Source organism: Xenopus tropicalis, chromosome 7, assembly GCF_000004195.4.
Source record: "Xenopus tropicalis strain Nigerian chromosome 7, UCB_Xtro_10.0, whole genome shotgun sequence".
Taxonomy (NCBI): domain Eukaryota; kingdom Metazoa; phylum Chordata; class Amphibia; order Anura; family Pipidae; genus Xenopus; species Xenopus tropicalis.
The window spans coordinates 8,449,800-8,467,348 of record NC_030683.2 but is presented as its reverse complement, the minus strand read 5'-3'; the positions used below and the strand labels follow the sequence as shown (position 1 = coordinate 8,467,348).

Below are 17,549 nucleotides of genomic sequence, written 5' to 3'. Positions count from 1 at the left end.
AATTTTCCCATTGACTTTGACAGGGAAGATTTTCAAACTGCTGCCAACTTACAGCTTTGAGGCTACACCCCCCAAACTTGAATAACATAATCATGGGCTCAGCCTGAATGAAAATAGGATGATTATTGGATGCCCAAAAGTGGGCGGAGCTGTGAACCGCCAATCAGCTTTTACCTATTGATTTGGTGGAAATTCAACCTGCTGCCATTCTCACAGTAATAACGTCGGGGTCCCCAAACTTTTTACAGTTGGTCACTAGGGGACTGCAGTTCAAGTTTTGGAAAGTGGGCGGAGCCACCAACAGCCAATCAAATTTCACCTATTGATCTTTATTGGTTTGATGCCAGATTTTCCAAACTTTGCTCAGTCACTGGGTGACTACGCATTCAGGTTTAAAAAAAAACAAAACAAAAAAAAACCCCTGCAAAGTGGGAGGGGCCAACAACAGCCAATCATATTGTACCCATTGACTTTAATGGGGAAATTGAAACTGCTGCCAATCTTACAGCTTTGAGGCCACACTCCCCAAACTTGAATCACATAGTCATGGGCTCAGCCTGAATGAAAATAGGATGATTATTGGATGCCCAAAAGTGGGCGGAGATGTGAACAGCCAATCAAATTCTACCTATTGACTTGGCAGAAATCCAACCTGCTGCCATTCTCACAGTAATAACACCGGGGTCCCCAAACTTTGCAGGGTTAGGCTCCAGGTAACTGTGGTTCAAGGTAAGAAAAAGTGGGCGGAGCCACCAACAGCCAATCAGAGTTTACCTATTGACTTTTAATGGGGAAATCCAACCTGCTGCCATTCTCACAGTAATAACACCAGGGTCCCCAAACTTTTCACAGTTGGTCACTAGAGGATTGCAGTTTTAGTTTTGAAAAAGTGGGCGGGGCCACCAACAGCCAATCAGATTTCACCTGATTGGCTGTTGAATTTTATTGGTTTGATGCCAGAGTTCGCAAACTTTGCACAGTCAGTCACTGGGTGACTTTGTACTCAAGGTTAGAAAAAGTGGGCGGGGCCGCCAAAAGCCAATTACATTTCTTTCATTGTTTTCAGTGGGGAAATTTTAACTGCTGCCGTTCTCACATGTTTAATGTCAGGGTCCCCAAACTTTGCACAGTTTGTCACTAGGTGACTATGTTCCAAGTTTAGAAAAGTGGGTGGGGCCAACAACAACCAATCAGATATGTTTAAATTTAAACTGCTGCCATTCTTTAACAATTAATACTAAGGTCTCCAAACTTTGCAGAGCTAGTCACCTGGTAACTGCGGTTCAGAGTTGTGGGTGGAGCCACCAATAGCCAATCAGATTTTAACTATTGATTTTCAATGGGGAAATTCAACCTGCTGCCATTCTCACAGTATTAACACCAGGGTCACTAGGGGACTGCATTTTTAGGTTTTAAAAAGTGGGAGGAGCCACCAACAGCCAATCAGAGTTCACCTATTGAATTTTTTTTGTTTAAATTTAAAATTCTGCTTTTCTCACAGTATTTATGTCAGGGTTCCCAAACTTTGCACAGTCAGTGACTGGATGACTACATATTCAGGGTTAGAAGAAGTGGGCGGAGCCACCAACAGCAAATCCATTTCCACCCATTAGATTTCATTGGTTTACATTTAAACTGTTGCCATTATTTAAATATTAATTCCAGGGTTGTTAAAGCGGACCTGTCACCTTAGGAAATAATTCCAAATTGTTTTCTATTGTGTTTGTCAAGCAAATAAACTTTACTTACACTATATAAATTATTTTAATCTTATTTTTTCAGCCTTGGAATTCACAATTGCAACAAGCAGGCAGGCGCCATTTGTGGACACTGTTATCAAAGCAGGCATTGCATTCTGTCAATATCTTGTTTCGGTGCCAGTATGGGGGGACCTTATACCCATGCCTATGCACTGGTTACACAATTACATGGTGAGGAGGGAGGGGGAATGTGAGGAGAGCAGCAACATCTAAAAAGTTCTGAATTGAAAGTGAAAGTAACTATCTGCCACACCTCTATGCCTAAGGAATGGAGGCGGGGCAGGCAATATATGATTGACAGCTCGGATTTCTAAATGCTTTTATAATGGGTATAGATGTGGTAATAAAAAAATTATTTGGGGTTTCACATTTAATTTGAAAAGGACTTTTATTATACAGCTTTTTATGTCTGGGTGATAAGTCCACTTTAAAGTTTCCAGAGTTAGTCACTGGGTATTTGCCATTTCAAGCTAGAAAAAAGTGGGCGGAGCCAATAAACAGCCAATAACATTTCACCTATTTACTATGGTAATGGTACAATGGGGAAGTGTAAAATGCTTTCAGTCTCACACTTTTTATGCCTGAGTCCCCAAAATTTGCAAAGTTGGTCACTGGGGGACTGCAGTTCAAAAATAGGAAAAGTGGGTTGGGCCACTAACAGCCAATCAGATTTCATCCATTGAATTTTATTGGTTTAAATTTAAAATGCTGCCATTCTCACACTATTTATGCCAGGGTGCCCACTGTTTGTCACTGGGTGACTTCAACTCAAGGTTAGAAGAAGTGGGCACACCCACCAATCCCAATTCACCTATTGACTTTTATTGGTTTAAATTTAAAACTGCTGCCGTTCTTTAAATATTAATCCTAGGGTCCCTAAACAGAGTTAGTCACTGGGTAACTGCAGTTCCAGGTTAGAAAAAGGGGGTGGAGCCACCAACCACCAATCACTGTTGTCACTCGTTGACTTTCGGTGGGGAAATTTAAGTTGCTGCCATTCAGACACTATTAAAAACCAGGGTCCCCAAACTTTGCACAGTGGTTTTAACTATATAAACTGTGGTCCATGGTCAGAGAAAGTGGGCGGAGCCCATTCAGTGACTTCATGTTTTTTCAACCCCAACATGAAGTTTGTTCTCAAACTTCCCTTTCTAGTTTATAATATTATTTATAATGACTAATAACTATTAGTAATATTATTATGATTCATATTATTATCATTAATAGTAATATAATTTATGATATTATTGTATTTATATTTCTGACATTCCCGGTTGCTTTAGTTCCCTATGGCAGCCAGGAATGTTGTGTTGTTGGTCAGAGCTCAGAGCCTACATTTTTATTAGTCAGATATTTGGTTTGTAACCGGCGTCTTTGTTTCCTGTCCGTTCTCCCTCGCGGAACATGAGACAGAGATGAGGGATTTTTTGCCAGAAGCCTAATTTATTCTCTATTTGTTGCAGTTCTAAAACATTCCATCATTTTTTGGACTTTTTTATTTCTAAAAATTGAAATCAAAACCTATTAAAACACTTGAAGAAGAGAGAATGGAACGAAGACGAAAATACCCCGTATCCTGAATTGGGCGGTGATGCTAATTATAACTGCAGTCATGGTGTTTGATAGATATTTTACAGAAGGTAAGGGCAAGGCCATCTAAACGACTTTAGTATTCTGTGTCCTGAGCATACAATTAGCAAGCAAATTCCCTTAGAAAAAGCAGATTTCTTCTCTCTCATCTGTTTATTGCCCCGGCATAGTCTTTGGCTCTTCCACTATTTCCTCTTCCTTTGCTGCTTTTCCCAAAGCTCTAATTTCAGATGGGTCATTTGGACCTATCAATATCACCCATTTTTATATAACTGCCATTTGCCATGTTAGATCCAAACTTTGGGGGGTAATTCTAGCATGCAGCAAGGGCCACCGCCAATCTCTTATACATGTATCGGACCCCTTATCCGGAAACCCGTTATCCAGAAAGCTCCGAATTACGGGAAAGCCCATCTCCCATAGACTCCATTTTAATCAAATAATTCAGATTTTTAAAACTGATTTCCTTTTTCTATGTAGAAATAAAACAGTACCTTGTAATTGATCCCAACTAAGATACAAATAATCCCTTATTGGACACAAAACAATCCTATGGGGTTTAATTAATGTTTTATTGATTTTTTAGTAGACTTAAGGTATTGAGATCCAAATTACGGAAAGACCCCTTATCCGGAATACCCTTGGTCCCAAGCATTCTGGATAATGGGTCCTATACCTGTATTACTTTCTTGAATCTCTCTGCTGGCATTTACCCCCACTCATTCAACTTTTCCCTCTGTTGTTGAACTGGATTATATGTGCTATAATATAGTAAAGCTATTATTAATGTGCACCCCAAAACAAAGTCCTTTGCATAAAAGCACCATTTGTATGAGATGGACTTGCTGGGGGTGAGGGTACAATCAGTATATAAGCTGGGGGGCTATTCTTCTTCACAGAGTCCTTTATAGTTTTACTATTATCTCTATGTGTAATACCGCCATGTTACTAACTTCACTTCATTGTTTGTCCTTTTATTGTATTTATAGCTGTGATGCCATTAATTGAAGAAGAATACGGCATTGATATAAAGAAGACTGCACTTGTAGATGGACGTAAGGGCACATTTCCTTGTGTTACTCAAATATCTGTGTCTTTTATTGTCTATAATGCTATGTCTTTCTCTCTGCATTAATGGGAATATAATAATATTCCATATGTTTCCTTCTGCGGCACTCTCTCTTTCTACTGTTTGTTCCATCTCTGGCTCTTACTAGCTATGTCTCACAATCTCATTCTTTCTCCCCCTACAGTATTTGCTCTTGGCTTCACCATTCTGGCTATAAGTCCTGTCTTTAGATATTTTGGAGATTGGTTAAGCCAGAAGACTATAATGTGTATAGGGATGACACTTTGGACCCTGCTCACTTTTACCTTCTGTTTTGTACCCAAGCAGGTAATATTCAGCTTTCTTTCTGCTCATATTCTGTGATATTCAGATACAATATGAAACAATTAATAAGGATTATGTCCCTTTTCTTGTAGTGGTTCTGGCTCATCCTACTTCTGCGAGGATTACTGGACATAATAGCAGATTTTTTCTTAAGCTGTGCTTTACCACTGATTGGACACATGTTCTCAGCGTCCAATCGAAGACTCGCCATATTTGGATCTCAGCTGTGTAGCTTTCTTTTCAGGTAAGTACTAAGTCTTACATGTGAGTGTATATTGTTTTCTTCTGCTTGTGCTCATTCTTTTTATATTAACCCTGAATTCTTTCCATTCTCCCCTTCAGGCTAATAGCGATCTGCATAGCAGCATTAGTGGCCAACCAATTCTCCTGGCACGTGGCACGACTGGTAAGTGATATATTCAGCTGAGCGCCATAACGCTTAGAGTAAGATATCTGTTAGCATTTAGACATATAACTCATCTGGCATCTATAAAAATACTGTATTGTATATCACAGCACATAAATATAACTTTCAGAAAAAAAAGCAACTAACTGAAAACAATCTTCAACGTGGGCATTATAGTGACCAACTGGCTAGATGATTATTTTTTCTGGCATTAGGCCTTTGAAATGCACCTGGAACAATAGTCCCCTTTAGGCTGTTTCTGGTAATATAAGTGGTCCAGATTTAGAGGGAGCAGAGTATCTGCTCAGCCATTGGCCAGTTCTTGTGCTTTTACATTCAGCCAGTGTTAATCATGCAGTCGGCTAACTGTCAGTTGTCTTTATCTGGATACAGATAGCGCCGTGCCTTGGAGTCATTTGTTTGAGCCTACTACTGGTATTTATGAAGGACCCATCTGGAGGCAACACGGAAGAAGAGGATGAAGATGATGAACCTCAAGTGGAATGTTCCCCCTTTTCCCGTATGAAGCCTCTGCTGACGTGAGTATCTCTTTATCTTTAGGCAAAAGGAGCTGACGATCTAGTCCCTCTGACATGTTTAGTTTAGCAAATACAAAAGCATTCATGTTATGTGGGATTGCAATGATTAATGTCACAAGAAGCCAAAGTAAATAAATTGAAGCTACAGAATTTCCATGAAACATTTGCGTATTGTCTATATCTGAATAAGCTGTATTATGTCTGCACTGAATGGGTGGGCAATTCAGATTTATGTGACAATAAAAATGTCTTCCATTGGGGAACATTAAAGCAAATACATTGCAATAATAATCAGAAGCTCAGTTTTATGGAAACTATTTTTATATTGATATTGCCAAAGTAATGTCTTTTCATTTTTTTGATGAATGAGAAATAAAAGTTATTCATGTGCCACTAATGTCACCTTTCCTCTTTCAGGTGGAGCTTTGGCCCTTATTATGATAGGTTCCCTTAGTGTGGACTTTAGTCACGAGGGCATGTTTGCAGTTATTCCTTGATTTCTTGGAACAGAACCAGGAATGAGACGGGGAAACAATGGCCCCTTTTCTTGTCTCAGAGTTACTACAGTGACTTGTAAGTTTCATTTCATACTCTCTTTGGCTTTATCAAAACTTCTGTATATTATTAATTATAATACTACTAATATGTGTTAATAAATCTCCAACATATTTGTAACTTGTATTTATATTATATTATGCTATTGGTAACCTAGCAATGGTTTTCCTGGCAGTAGAACATACACAAGGAATGTAGATATAATATGGTGCAACACAGAAGTCGGCAGTTTGTACTCAACACCCTTGTCTTTCTTTCCCCTAGTATGGTCTACTCAGCAATCAAATGTGCAGCGGATGTACTCGGCATGCTGTTAGGGATGGAAATCAGCAAGCTATTGAGCAAAGAGCCTCACAGTGCAGATCCATGGGTCTGTGCCGTAGGACTCTTTGCCTTTACACCCATCTTTCTTTATTTTTGTTTTTCATCAAAGATGGCATTGTCCTTCCATGTGTGAGTATTATCGGTTTAATCTAACATGGGTTTATGTTTATTTCCTTGCACTGTGTATGTAGCTGTGGCTTTAGGACAAGGGTACAGGGCTAGCAGTAGGTGGGTAACAATACCTAATGGCAGATTTAGGGCATTTTTGGAGGGAATGACTTGTTTGCTTTCTATATCTGATTTTCCCTTCTCTCGCCCTTCAGGTATTCCTCTTTATCAGTGGAGTTTTCCTGAGCTTAAACCAGGCCCTATCAGAGGATATGATGCTGGTAAGGAACTTTTCATGCACTTTTGTCTGTTTCTCTATAGCATGATCCATAGCTGGCTAGGGCAATATCATCCTCGATTTGTTCTGTTCTGCTAATGATAATGTAATGCCATCACTGGCAGTCATCTATCAGGCTCCTTTGGTCCCTCAGTGACTAAGTAATGCAATTCCTGTAATATCTGCCTTTGTGCTGTTCCTTGTGAAGCAAACCCAACCCTCACTGACTCTTTTCTCTCCCCCAGTCTGTAATACGGCCAAAATTCTACACAATCGCTGGACAGCTACAGGCCTTCCTGACGCGGTTGATTGCAGGTGTAGGTGCTCCATTTATTATTGAATATGTAAGTACAATCTGTTCTGATTTATTTTAGAAATTTTAAATGTGTCAGAACTCTATAAATAAAGAATAGTTATAATTACTCTATCTTTTCTATCTGACAGATATCTGTTAAGATCCAGGAGTCGAATTCTGAGAAGACTTCCTTTGAATGCATGCAATTTGCCCTAATGTTTTTAACAGTAGTGGCAGTGATTGGAGGAACCTGCTTCCTTTATTTAAATTTGAGCTTCAAAAAGGATCGGGAAGCAGCGGACAAGAACGCTACCCAAGACAATCTGATGTGGAGAAAAGCTTGTTCAAGGTACAAAGGGGTATAGAGAGATACAGGGGACAGAGGATAGAGGGGGAGGAGCTGGAAGTGGGAGAGGGAGGGAGGGAGGAAGGGGTTGGGGAGCTGGGAGAAAAGCTCCCCCCAGCTCCCCCTCCCCCAACTCTCACCTCCCTCACCCCCCAGCAACACTCTGAGACAAAAGCTGGTGCACCTTAAAGACCCTACACCAAAGCACATGTATGTATGTATGTATGTATAACTTTATTTATAAAGCGCCACAAGGGTACGCAGCGCTGTACAGTCTTACAGAATACAAAATTACACACAGGGAGGATAAGTGATATAATAAATAAATACAATAAATACACATATGTATATATATATATATAAGTGCCATGTAGTATGAGACACAGTAGGAAGGAGGTCCCTGCCCCGTAGAGCTTACAATCTAAGTGGTTGGGTAACATACAGGCACAAACTGGAAGGTAAGAGTGCATCAGGTATGGGCATTTGCCTTTAAGCGCAGGACTGGGCAAAATAATGTCTTATTGCTCCAGAAGGTAACAGCTGAGTTTTTTCTTAAAGAGAGTTAGTGAGTGTTCCCTACGGAGGGATTCAGGGATAGAGTTCCAGAGGTAAGGAGCAGCGAATAGAAAGGTTTAAGACGAGAGAGCGCAGTGGGTGTGGGTGGTGTAAAGAGACGGAGGCTCTGAGAGGAGCGGAGGAGACGACCAGGAACATGTAGGGAGACCAGTGAGGGAATGTAGTGAGGAGCAGAGGAGTGAAGGGCTTTGAATGTCAGCAGAAGGATTTTGTAAGCTATCCTTTGCTTGACAGGCAGCCATGCTAGTGAGCTTAATTGAGGCTGAGCAGGATCCCTTTTAGGAGAGAGCAGGAGGATCCTGGCAGCAGAGTTTAAGATGGATTGCAGGGGAGAGAGGTGGGAGTCTGGGAGGCCGGTTAGTAGGAGATTGCAGTAATCTAAGCAGGAAAGGATAAGGGCATAAATTAGTGTTTTAGCTGTTGCTTGTGAAAGAAAGGGGCGTATCTTGGCAATATTGCGGAGGAAAAAGCGGCAGGTTTTGGCAGTGTTATTAATATGGTTAGAGAAGGAGAGAGACTGGTCAAAGATAACCCCAAGGCAGCGTGCAGAATTTACAGGGTTGATGGTCATGCCATCAATAGTAATGGTGAAAGGAGGAGGGCCAGGTTTGGGCGGGAAGACCATGAGCTCTGTTTTAGCTCATGAAAAGTAATGTGGTCTATGCTGACCAGTGTAGTGAAGAGTGCTCTGACTTGGCACAACATAAGGGGGGTAACTCCTCAGGACAAGACTCAGCAGTCTATCTACACCTCAAAGAAGAAAGAAGAGAGAAGAAAGAAGAAGGACACTTTTTTGAGGACAGTAACGTGCATATTTTGGACCAAAAGGACAGATAGTTTGAAAGAGGCCATTTATGCCAGCCTGGAAAAACCATCCGTGAACAGAGAAGGGGGCCTGCGACACCGCTTGTCATCAACACACAATGCCGCTTTGACATCCTTACCCCGGCGGTTTTACAACAGTTCACACTTCGTCATGTACTTTGAAGGATTAACCAATGCATCATTGAGAATCATGGTACCGTTGTGACTGGATCATGCCTTCTTACACCTGTCAGTTCCAGCCAACACCTAACTGAATAAGTTCAATGGAACTGTTGTGATTGGATGTTCGTGTCTGTACTACCCTCAAGGGTTTAAATACCAGGAAATTCCCTACCAGTCATTTGAACTGAAGAAGCCACTCGGATGAGTGGTGAAACGTTTTCAAGAAAAACTCAGAAAAGTCCAGTTGTTTTAGACTTAATTCTACTAGATACCGTATATCATGGCCTGGATGAATGAGAATCTTAATAGACATAATCATTATTCTGTTATAATTATATGTCAACTTCCATATGTAATAAGCAACTTTGATGATTGTTATGAAAAAGTTTTTTAAAATAAAAAAAATAAATAAATATATATACTGTACCTGGTGTGACATTAGCCTTAGGCCAATATGGACCAACGGCTAGTAACATTTATTGTACCTAATCCCATACGTCAGAATATAAATATATATATTTATATTATTCATCAGTCCCAATTTGTCCCGCTGCCCTCTTTGCCAACTTAATTATATTGCAGTATGAGAAAGAAAATATTGTTAGCAAGGCTTCTGATAATATATCTTATGCCTTCAGTGCACAGACTGCTATTTGGAAGGGTTTGTATTGAGTTTCCCGACCTTTCAAATTTTAAAACGCAGATGGGGGTGAGCGAAGCTTATTTAGGAAACCCATGGATCATAATATCAACATGCTGCCGGTGCCCAGCCACTATCAGAGGTATCGCCTACTCCCAGTGTTTCAGCCCATGTATTAACAGTGACCAGATAAAACACCAGTACAATGGAGGAAAACATGAGATTTTACAATAGGGGACAGGCCAATCGGCTTACAGCATAATGAAAACTGACGTGCTGTAGCTGCCTGAAGGGTATCTGTAGGCCCATGCTCATAGGGACAGACTGTCCATCTCCCCCACAGGCAAACTGTGTAACATCCAACACAAACTTACATGCACCGCCACATACGTGGTGTATATTGTGCCATGCCCATGTGGCCTGTAATATGTGGGCAAGACTATTACTCCTTGAATGAAAGGATTGGGAGCCACAGATCTGCCCTTAAAGTGCTGATAAAATCTGCCAACGGACTGCATCAGCAGATTATTGGTCTGTGTATGGGGCTCCACATACATGAGCAGATGTGGATTAGGAAGGTTTAAAGATCCTATCGGGGCAAAGAGTGCATTGCCTTGTTCATCCAGTCCATGGCGCAATGGCCGCATCCCATCAACGTGATCCAATCAGATGAATCTCATATCTCAGGTGAAAGATTCTCTCGTTTGGAAACTGGGCCAAAATAGGGCAAGAAACTTTAGAATACCGGCTATGGTTTACTCGCATTTCACCGTATGGCGAAAGATTTTCCAATTTTCCCAAAATGAAGCAATCGTGCCTTGTCCCTCAACATCAAACAGGAGAAAAACCACAAAGGTCACCGTAATAATAATTTAAAAACATTTACTTTATTTAAGCAACATCTCTATTGCCTTACGCGTTTTGTGCTCCAAGACCATAAGGCAATAGAGAAGTTGCTTAAATCAAGTAAATGGACCTGGAGCGCGTTCTACTTTTGGCGAGTTGATGTTTGAGCTGGACATGGTGATATTTATTATATATATAATAGTGACCTTGCCTTACATGAACCGGAAGCCTGCAGGTTATACCATCTGGGCAGTGTCCCACGTGGACTTAACGAAAATCTTGGACTTAGGTCTGATATTGAACCGCCTTTTAGCTTTATCCGCTGTTTAATATTCCTCTGTTATCTAATGAATATATGTTTTATTACTATTGTCCAATACCTGTGTGCGTGTGTCTTAGTGACCATGTCCGAATTATCTAAATATACAGCAGTTGTAAACAATGACATTAGCCGGATGTAGATTGGATACCAGTGCGTCTTGCTTAATGACAAGGAAAAATCTACTATTTTGTGTGTGAGCTGCTGTCACGATCGGTAACCCAAAACCCAGAACAATAGCCAAGGGCCCGGTCACGGCTCACGCTTCTGCTATAACAGCCACCTTTGGCTTCGGGTGGAGCCCTCCGCTACTCGGGTGCCGCCAGGTCTTACAGTGAGAGGACCAAGGCAAAGGTTCTGGGCAAGCAAGGGTACCAGATCGTTAGAGAAGGACTGGGGGAGCTTACTGGGTCGGTGTCAGGCAGGCCGGGTCAGAACCGGAACAGGAGTGCAGTACAGAATCAGGATCCAGAAGTCACACAGGCAAGGGGTCAGTCCAGGCGGAGTTCACTCGGAGTCAGGATACAGGCAGGGGTCAGACCCAAATACACAACTAACCCTGCTACATGTATATACACGGGTACACAGCAGGGAACCAGGATCTGTCAGCTCATATAGAGCAGTGGTAATGATACTGCCCAGCAGCCTGCAGGTCTCCGGTTCAATTCCAGGCAGGATGTTACACAGCCGATATATAGCATATAAGTAAAACACTACAGTTATTGTTTATCTGCAAAAACTTTCCCCCTAACCCAAATGTGGAAAAAATGGAGGGGCTTCTCCAAAAAGGTCATCAATTCAGTTGCTGTATTACACTGCCTGTTACAGATGTGCCCTACGGAAATTCCCATGGGATAAATATTATATGGTGCGCAATGGTATAATAATGGCAAAATTGGCTGCACTATAGATCTGCCATTTGTTATTGGCACAAACCCATAACGGGCAGTTTATCTGCTCATGTGGTTGAGGGGTGGAGGAGAAGTTGAGGGGCAGAGGGGAAGTTTTATGACTTTTCCAAAAATCACCTCAAAACTTCCCTTATGCAGCATCTTATCTCCTACAGGCCGTTAGGCAGCCATATAAACCCCCTAAATATGAACCCCAGAGGCTACTGAACAGTTCCATGCCCACTGTACATAGGTTTATCAAGGAAGTGCTAAAGTGAAAGCGGCTTCATATAGGCAAAAGGAATGTTCAGTACAAGCCCCATTCATTGGCTCATGTTGAACAGGGCTGCAGTCTGTCTAACTCTCCCACCCACACAGGGGAGAACCAGGGGAAAAGAAGCCTATGGGCAGGGCCGGAACTAGGGGAAGGCAGAAGGGGCACGTGCCTAGGGGGCAACACTTGGGGGGCACAACACAAACCCTTTTCTGCCTAGTTACCCCTAGTTCTGGCCCTTCTTCAGAGGCTCCGGAGAAAACTTCTGCTCCCTACCAGGGAAAGGTGGGGGCAGGGCAAGACAGATTTCTGGAACTCTCCCGAACTCTCGTGCTTTCCCCATTATCACTGACCGAGTCGCCTCTCCCGAGTCCCGGGGGGAATTCTTCCTCAGGCGGCGCTTTGCTTTGGAGTGAAGTCTGGCTTCAGTAATAGAAGATTCTGCCACATTTCCATTTTCTTCATATTTGTTTTGCTCTGCTCCACTTAGTTCAGAATCAGACTCTATTAAAAAAATAAAAGGGTTTTATACGGTTATACAATAACTATTCTTTTAGTGCCCTAAGCCAGCAAACAGTGGAGTTCATAGTGTTTCCCTTGTGTAGCCAGTATGAATGGGCCAGACTCATTGTGATGAATCTGCACTGCAAGCAAAGCCTATTGTATATATGCCTCCCAAAACTAACAGCATACACCAACTAGCGCTATTCAGCTTAAGGTACACACATCCATCAGTATGCCTGCCCACTGACCTTATATCCAACAATATGCATACCTACCCGTGCACCAGAGCCATCAGTATGTGTAATATGTATGCCCAGTGCACCCAGAGCCAACAGAATGTGTAGTATATAAGCCCAGTGCACCCAGAGCCAACAGATGTGTAGTATATAGCGGCAGTGCAATTTCTGGTGCTGGGCTTATATACTACACATACTGTTGGCTCTGGGTGCAATGGGCTTATATACTACACATACTGTTGGCTCTGGGTGCACTGGGCTTATATACTACACATACTGTTGGCTCTGGGTGCACTGGGCATATATACTACACATACTGTTGGCTCTGGGTGCACTGGGCATATATACTACACATACTGATGGCTCTGGTGCACGGGTAGGTATGCATATTGTTGGATATAAGGTCAGTGGGCAGGCATACTGATGGATGTGTGTACCTTAAGCTGAATAGCGCTAGTTGGTGTATGCTGTTAGTTTTGGGAGGCATATATACAATAGGCTTTGCTTGCAGTGCAGATTCATGACAATGAGTCTGGCCCATTCATACTGGCTACACAAGGGAAACACTATGAACTCCACTGTTTGCTGGCTTAGGGCACTAAAATAACTAAATAACCATATAAAACCCTTTTATTTTTTTAATAGAGTCTGATTCTGAACTAAGTGGAGCAGAGCAAAACAAATATGAAGAAAATGGAAATGTGGCAGAATCTTCTATTACTGAAGCCAGACTTCACTCCAAAGCAAAGCGCCGCCTGAGGAAGAATTCCCCCCGGGACTCGGGGAGGCGAGTTCGGGGAGTTCCAGAAATCTGTCTTGCCCTGCCCCCGCCTTTCCCTGGTAGGGAGCAGAAGTTTTCTCTGGAGCCTCTGGAGGTAAAGAAGGCCAGAACTAGGGGTAACTAGGCAGAAAGGGTTTGTGTTGTGCCCCCCAAGTGTTGCCCCCTAGGCACGTGCCCCTTGTGCCTTCCCCTAGTTCCGGCCCTGCCCATAGGCTTCTTTTCCCCCTGGTTCTCCCCTTTGTGGGTGGGAGAGATAGACAGACTGCAGCCCTGTTCAACATGAGCCAATGAATGGGGCTTGTACTGAACATTCCTTTTGCCTATATGAAGCCGCTTTCACTTTAGCACTTCCTTGATAAACCTATGTACAGTGGGCATGGAACTGTTCAGTAGCCTCTGGGGTTCATATTTAGGGGGTTTATATGGCTGCCTAACGGCCTGTAGGAGATAAGATGCTGCATAAGGGAAGTTTTGAGGTGATTTTTGGAAAAGTCATAAAACTTCCCCTCTGCCCCTCAACTTCTCCTCCACCCCTCAACCACATGAGCAGATAAACTGCCCGTTATGGGTTTGTGCCAATAACAAATGGCAGATCTATAGTGCAGCCAATTTTGCCATTATTATACCATTGCGCACCATATAATATTTATCCCATGGGAAATTCCGTAGGGCACATCTGTAACAGGCAGTGTAATACAGCAACTGAATTGATGACCTTTTTGGAGAAGCCCCTCCATTTTTTTCCACATTTGGGTTAGGGGGGAATTTGTAGTTTTTGCAGATAAACAATAACTGTAGTGTTTTACTTATATGCTATATATCGGCTGTGTAAAATCCTGCCTGGAATTGAACCGGAGACCTGCAGGCTGCTGGGCAGTATCATTACCACTGCTCTATATGAGCTGACAGATCCTGGTTCCCTGCTGTGTAACCCGTGTATATACATGTAGGTAGGGTTAGTTGTGTATTTGGGTCTGACCCCTGCCTGTATCCTGACTCCGAGTGAACTCCGCCTGGACTGACCCCTTGCCTGTGTGACTTCTGGATCCTGATTCTGTACTGCGCTCCTGTTCCGGTTCTGACCCGGCCTGCCTGACACCGACCCAGTAATCTCCTCCAGTCCTTCTCTAACGATCTGGTACCCTTGCTTGCCCAGAACCTTTGCCTTGGTCCTCTCACTGTAAGACCTGGCGGCACCCGAGTAGCGGAGGGCTCCACCCGAAGCCAAAGGTGGCTGTTATAGGCAGAAGCGTGAGCCGTGACCGGGCCCTTGGCGATTGTTCTGGGTTTTGGGTTACCGATCGTGACAGCAGCTCACACACAAAATAGTAGATTTTTCTTTGTCATTAAGCAAGACGCACTGGTATCCAATCTACATCCGGCTAATGTCATTGTTTACAACTGCTGTATATTTAGATAATTCGGACATGGTCACTAAGACACACGCACACAGGTATTGGACAATAGTAATAAAACATATATTCATAGATAGATAACAGAGGAATATTATACAGCGGATAAAGCTAAAAGGCGGTTTAATATCAGACGAAAGTCCAAGATTTTCGTTAAGTCCACGTGGGGACACTGCCCAGATGGTATAACCTGCAGGCTTCCGGTTCATGTAAGGCAGGTCACTATTATATATAATAATAATATCACCATGTCCAGCTCAAACATCAACTCACCAAAAGTAGAACGCGCTCCAGGTCCATTTACTTGTTTTAAGCAACTTATCTATTGCCTTATGGTCTTGGAGCACAAAACGCGTAAGGCAATAGAGATGTTGCTTAAATAAAGTAAATTGTTTTTAAATTATTATTACGGTGACCTTTGTGGTTTTTTCTCCTGTTTTGATGTTGAGGGACAAGGCCACGATTGCTTCATTTTGGGAAAATTGGAATTCTTTCGCCATACAGTGAAATGCGAGTAAACCATAGCCGGTATTCTAAAGTTTCTTGCCCTATTTTGGCCCAGTTTCCAAACGAGAATCTTTCACCTGAGATATGAGATTCATCTGATTGGATCATGTTGATGGGATGCGGCCATTGCGCCATGGACTGGATGAACAAGGCAATGCACTCTTTGCCCCGATAGGATCTTTAAACTTTCCTAATCCACATCTGCTCATGTATGTGGAGCCCCATACACAGACCAATAATCTGCTGATGCAGTCCGTTGGCAGATTTTATCAGCACTTTAAGGGCAGATCTGTGGCTCCCAATCCTTTCATTCAAGGAGTAGTAGTCTTGCCCACATATTACATGCCACATGGGCATGGCACAATATACACCACGTATGTGGCGGTGCATGTAAGTTTGTGTTGGATGTTACACAGTTTGCCTGTGTGGGGGAGATGGACAGTCTGTCCCTATGAGCATGGGCCTACAGATACCCTTCAGGCAGCTACAGCACGTCAGTTTTCATTATGCTGTAAGCCGATTGGCCTGTCCCCTATTGTAAAATCTCATGTTTTCCTCCATTGTACTGGAGTTTTATCTGGTCACTGTTAATACATGGGCTGAAACATTGGGAGTAGGCGATACCTCTGATAGTGGCTGGGCACCGGCAGCATGTTGATATTATGATCCATGGGTTTCCCAAATAAGTTTCGCTCACCCCCATCTGCATTTTAAAATTTTGAAAGGTCAGGAAACTCAATACAAACCCTTCCAAATAGCAGTCTGTGCACTGAAGGTATAAGATATATTATCAGAAGCCTTGCTAACAATATTTTCTTTCTCATACTGCAATATAATTAAGTTGGCAAAGAGGGCAGCGGGACAAATTGGGACTGATGAATAATATAAATATATATATTTATATTCTGACGTATGGGATTAGGTACAATAAATGTTACTAGCCGTGGGTCCATATTGGCCTAAGGCTAATGTCACACCAGGTACAGTATATATATTTATTTATTTTTTTATTTTTAAAAAACTTTTTCATAACAATCATCAAAGTTGCTTATTACATATGGAAGTTGACATGTAATTATAACAGAATAATGATTATGTCTATTAAGATTCTCATTCATCCAGGCCATGATATACAGTTTCTAGTAGAATTAAGTCTAAAACAACTGGACTTTTCTGAGTTTTTCTTGAAAACGTTTCACCACTCATCCGAGTGGCTTCTTCAGTTCAAATGACTGGTAGGGAATTCCCTGGTATTTAAACCCTTGAGGGTAGTACAGACACGAACATCCAATCACAACAGTTCCATTGAACTTATTCAGTTAGGTGTTGGCTGGAACTGACAGGTGTAAGAAGGCATGATCCAGTCACAATGGTACCATGATTCTCAATGATGCATTGGTTAATCCTTCAAAGTACATGACGAAGTGTGAACTGTTGTAAAACCGCCGGGGTAAGGATGTCAAAGCGGCATTGTGTGTTGATGACAAGCGGTGTCGCAGGCCCCCTCCTCTGTTCACGGATGGTTTTTCCAGGCTGGCATAAATGGCCTCTTTCAAACTATCTGTCCTTTTGGTCCAAAATATGCACGTTACTGTCCTCAAAAAAGTGTCCTTCTTCTTTCTTCTCTCTTGTTCTTCTTTGAGGTGTAGATAGACTGCTGAGTCTTGTCCTGAGGAGTTACCCCCCTTACGTTGTGCCAAGTCAGAGCACTCTTCACTACACTGGTCAGCATAGACCACATTACTTTTCATGAGCTAAAACAGAGCTCATGGTCTTCCCGCCCAAACCTGGCCCTCCTCCTTTTCACCATTACTATTGATGGCATGACCATCAACCCTGTAAATTCTGCACGCTGCCTTGGGGTTATCTTTGACCAGTCCCTCTCCTTCTCTAACCATATTAATAACACTGCCAAAACCTGCCGCTTTTTGCTCCGCAATATTGCCAAGATACGCCCCTTTCTTTCACAAGCAACAGCTAAAAC

The 17,549-nt window shown here is 42.4% G+C and overlaps 2 protein-coding genes across 2 annotated transcripts; both read left to right on the top strand.

The window, feature by feature from the left end:
- The first annotated feature begins 3,310 nt into the window (after positions 1-3,310).
- Positions 3,311-5,849, top strand: LOC116412046 (protein spinster homolog 1-like). The gene is made up of 6 exons (XM_031905414.1): positions 3,311-3,400; positions 4,340-4,405; positions 4,604-4,746; positions 4,836-4,987; positions 5,086-5,149; positions 5,543-5,849. Exons 1-6 carry the CDS (start codon positions 3,352-3,354, stop codon positions 5,690-5,692), a joined length of 624 nt encoding a protein of 207 aa, XP_031761274.1. The 5' UTR covers positions 3,311-3,351; the 3' UTR covers positions 5,693-5,849.
- A 760-nt stretch (positions 5,850-6,609) lies between these two features.
- On the top strand, positions 6,610-7,612 carry LOC116412134 (protein spinster homolog 1-like). Its single transcript, XM_031905756.1, has 4 exons — positions 6,610-6,696; positions 6,891-6,956; positions 7,198-7,296; positions 7,397-7,612. Exons 1-4 carry the CDS (start codon positions 6,610-6,612, stop codon positions 7,610-7,612), a joined length of 468 nt encoding a protein of 155 aa, XP_031761616.1.
- The last annotated feature ends 9,937 nt before the right edge of the window (positions 7,613-17,549 follow it).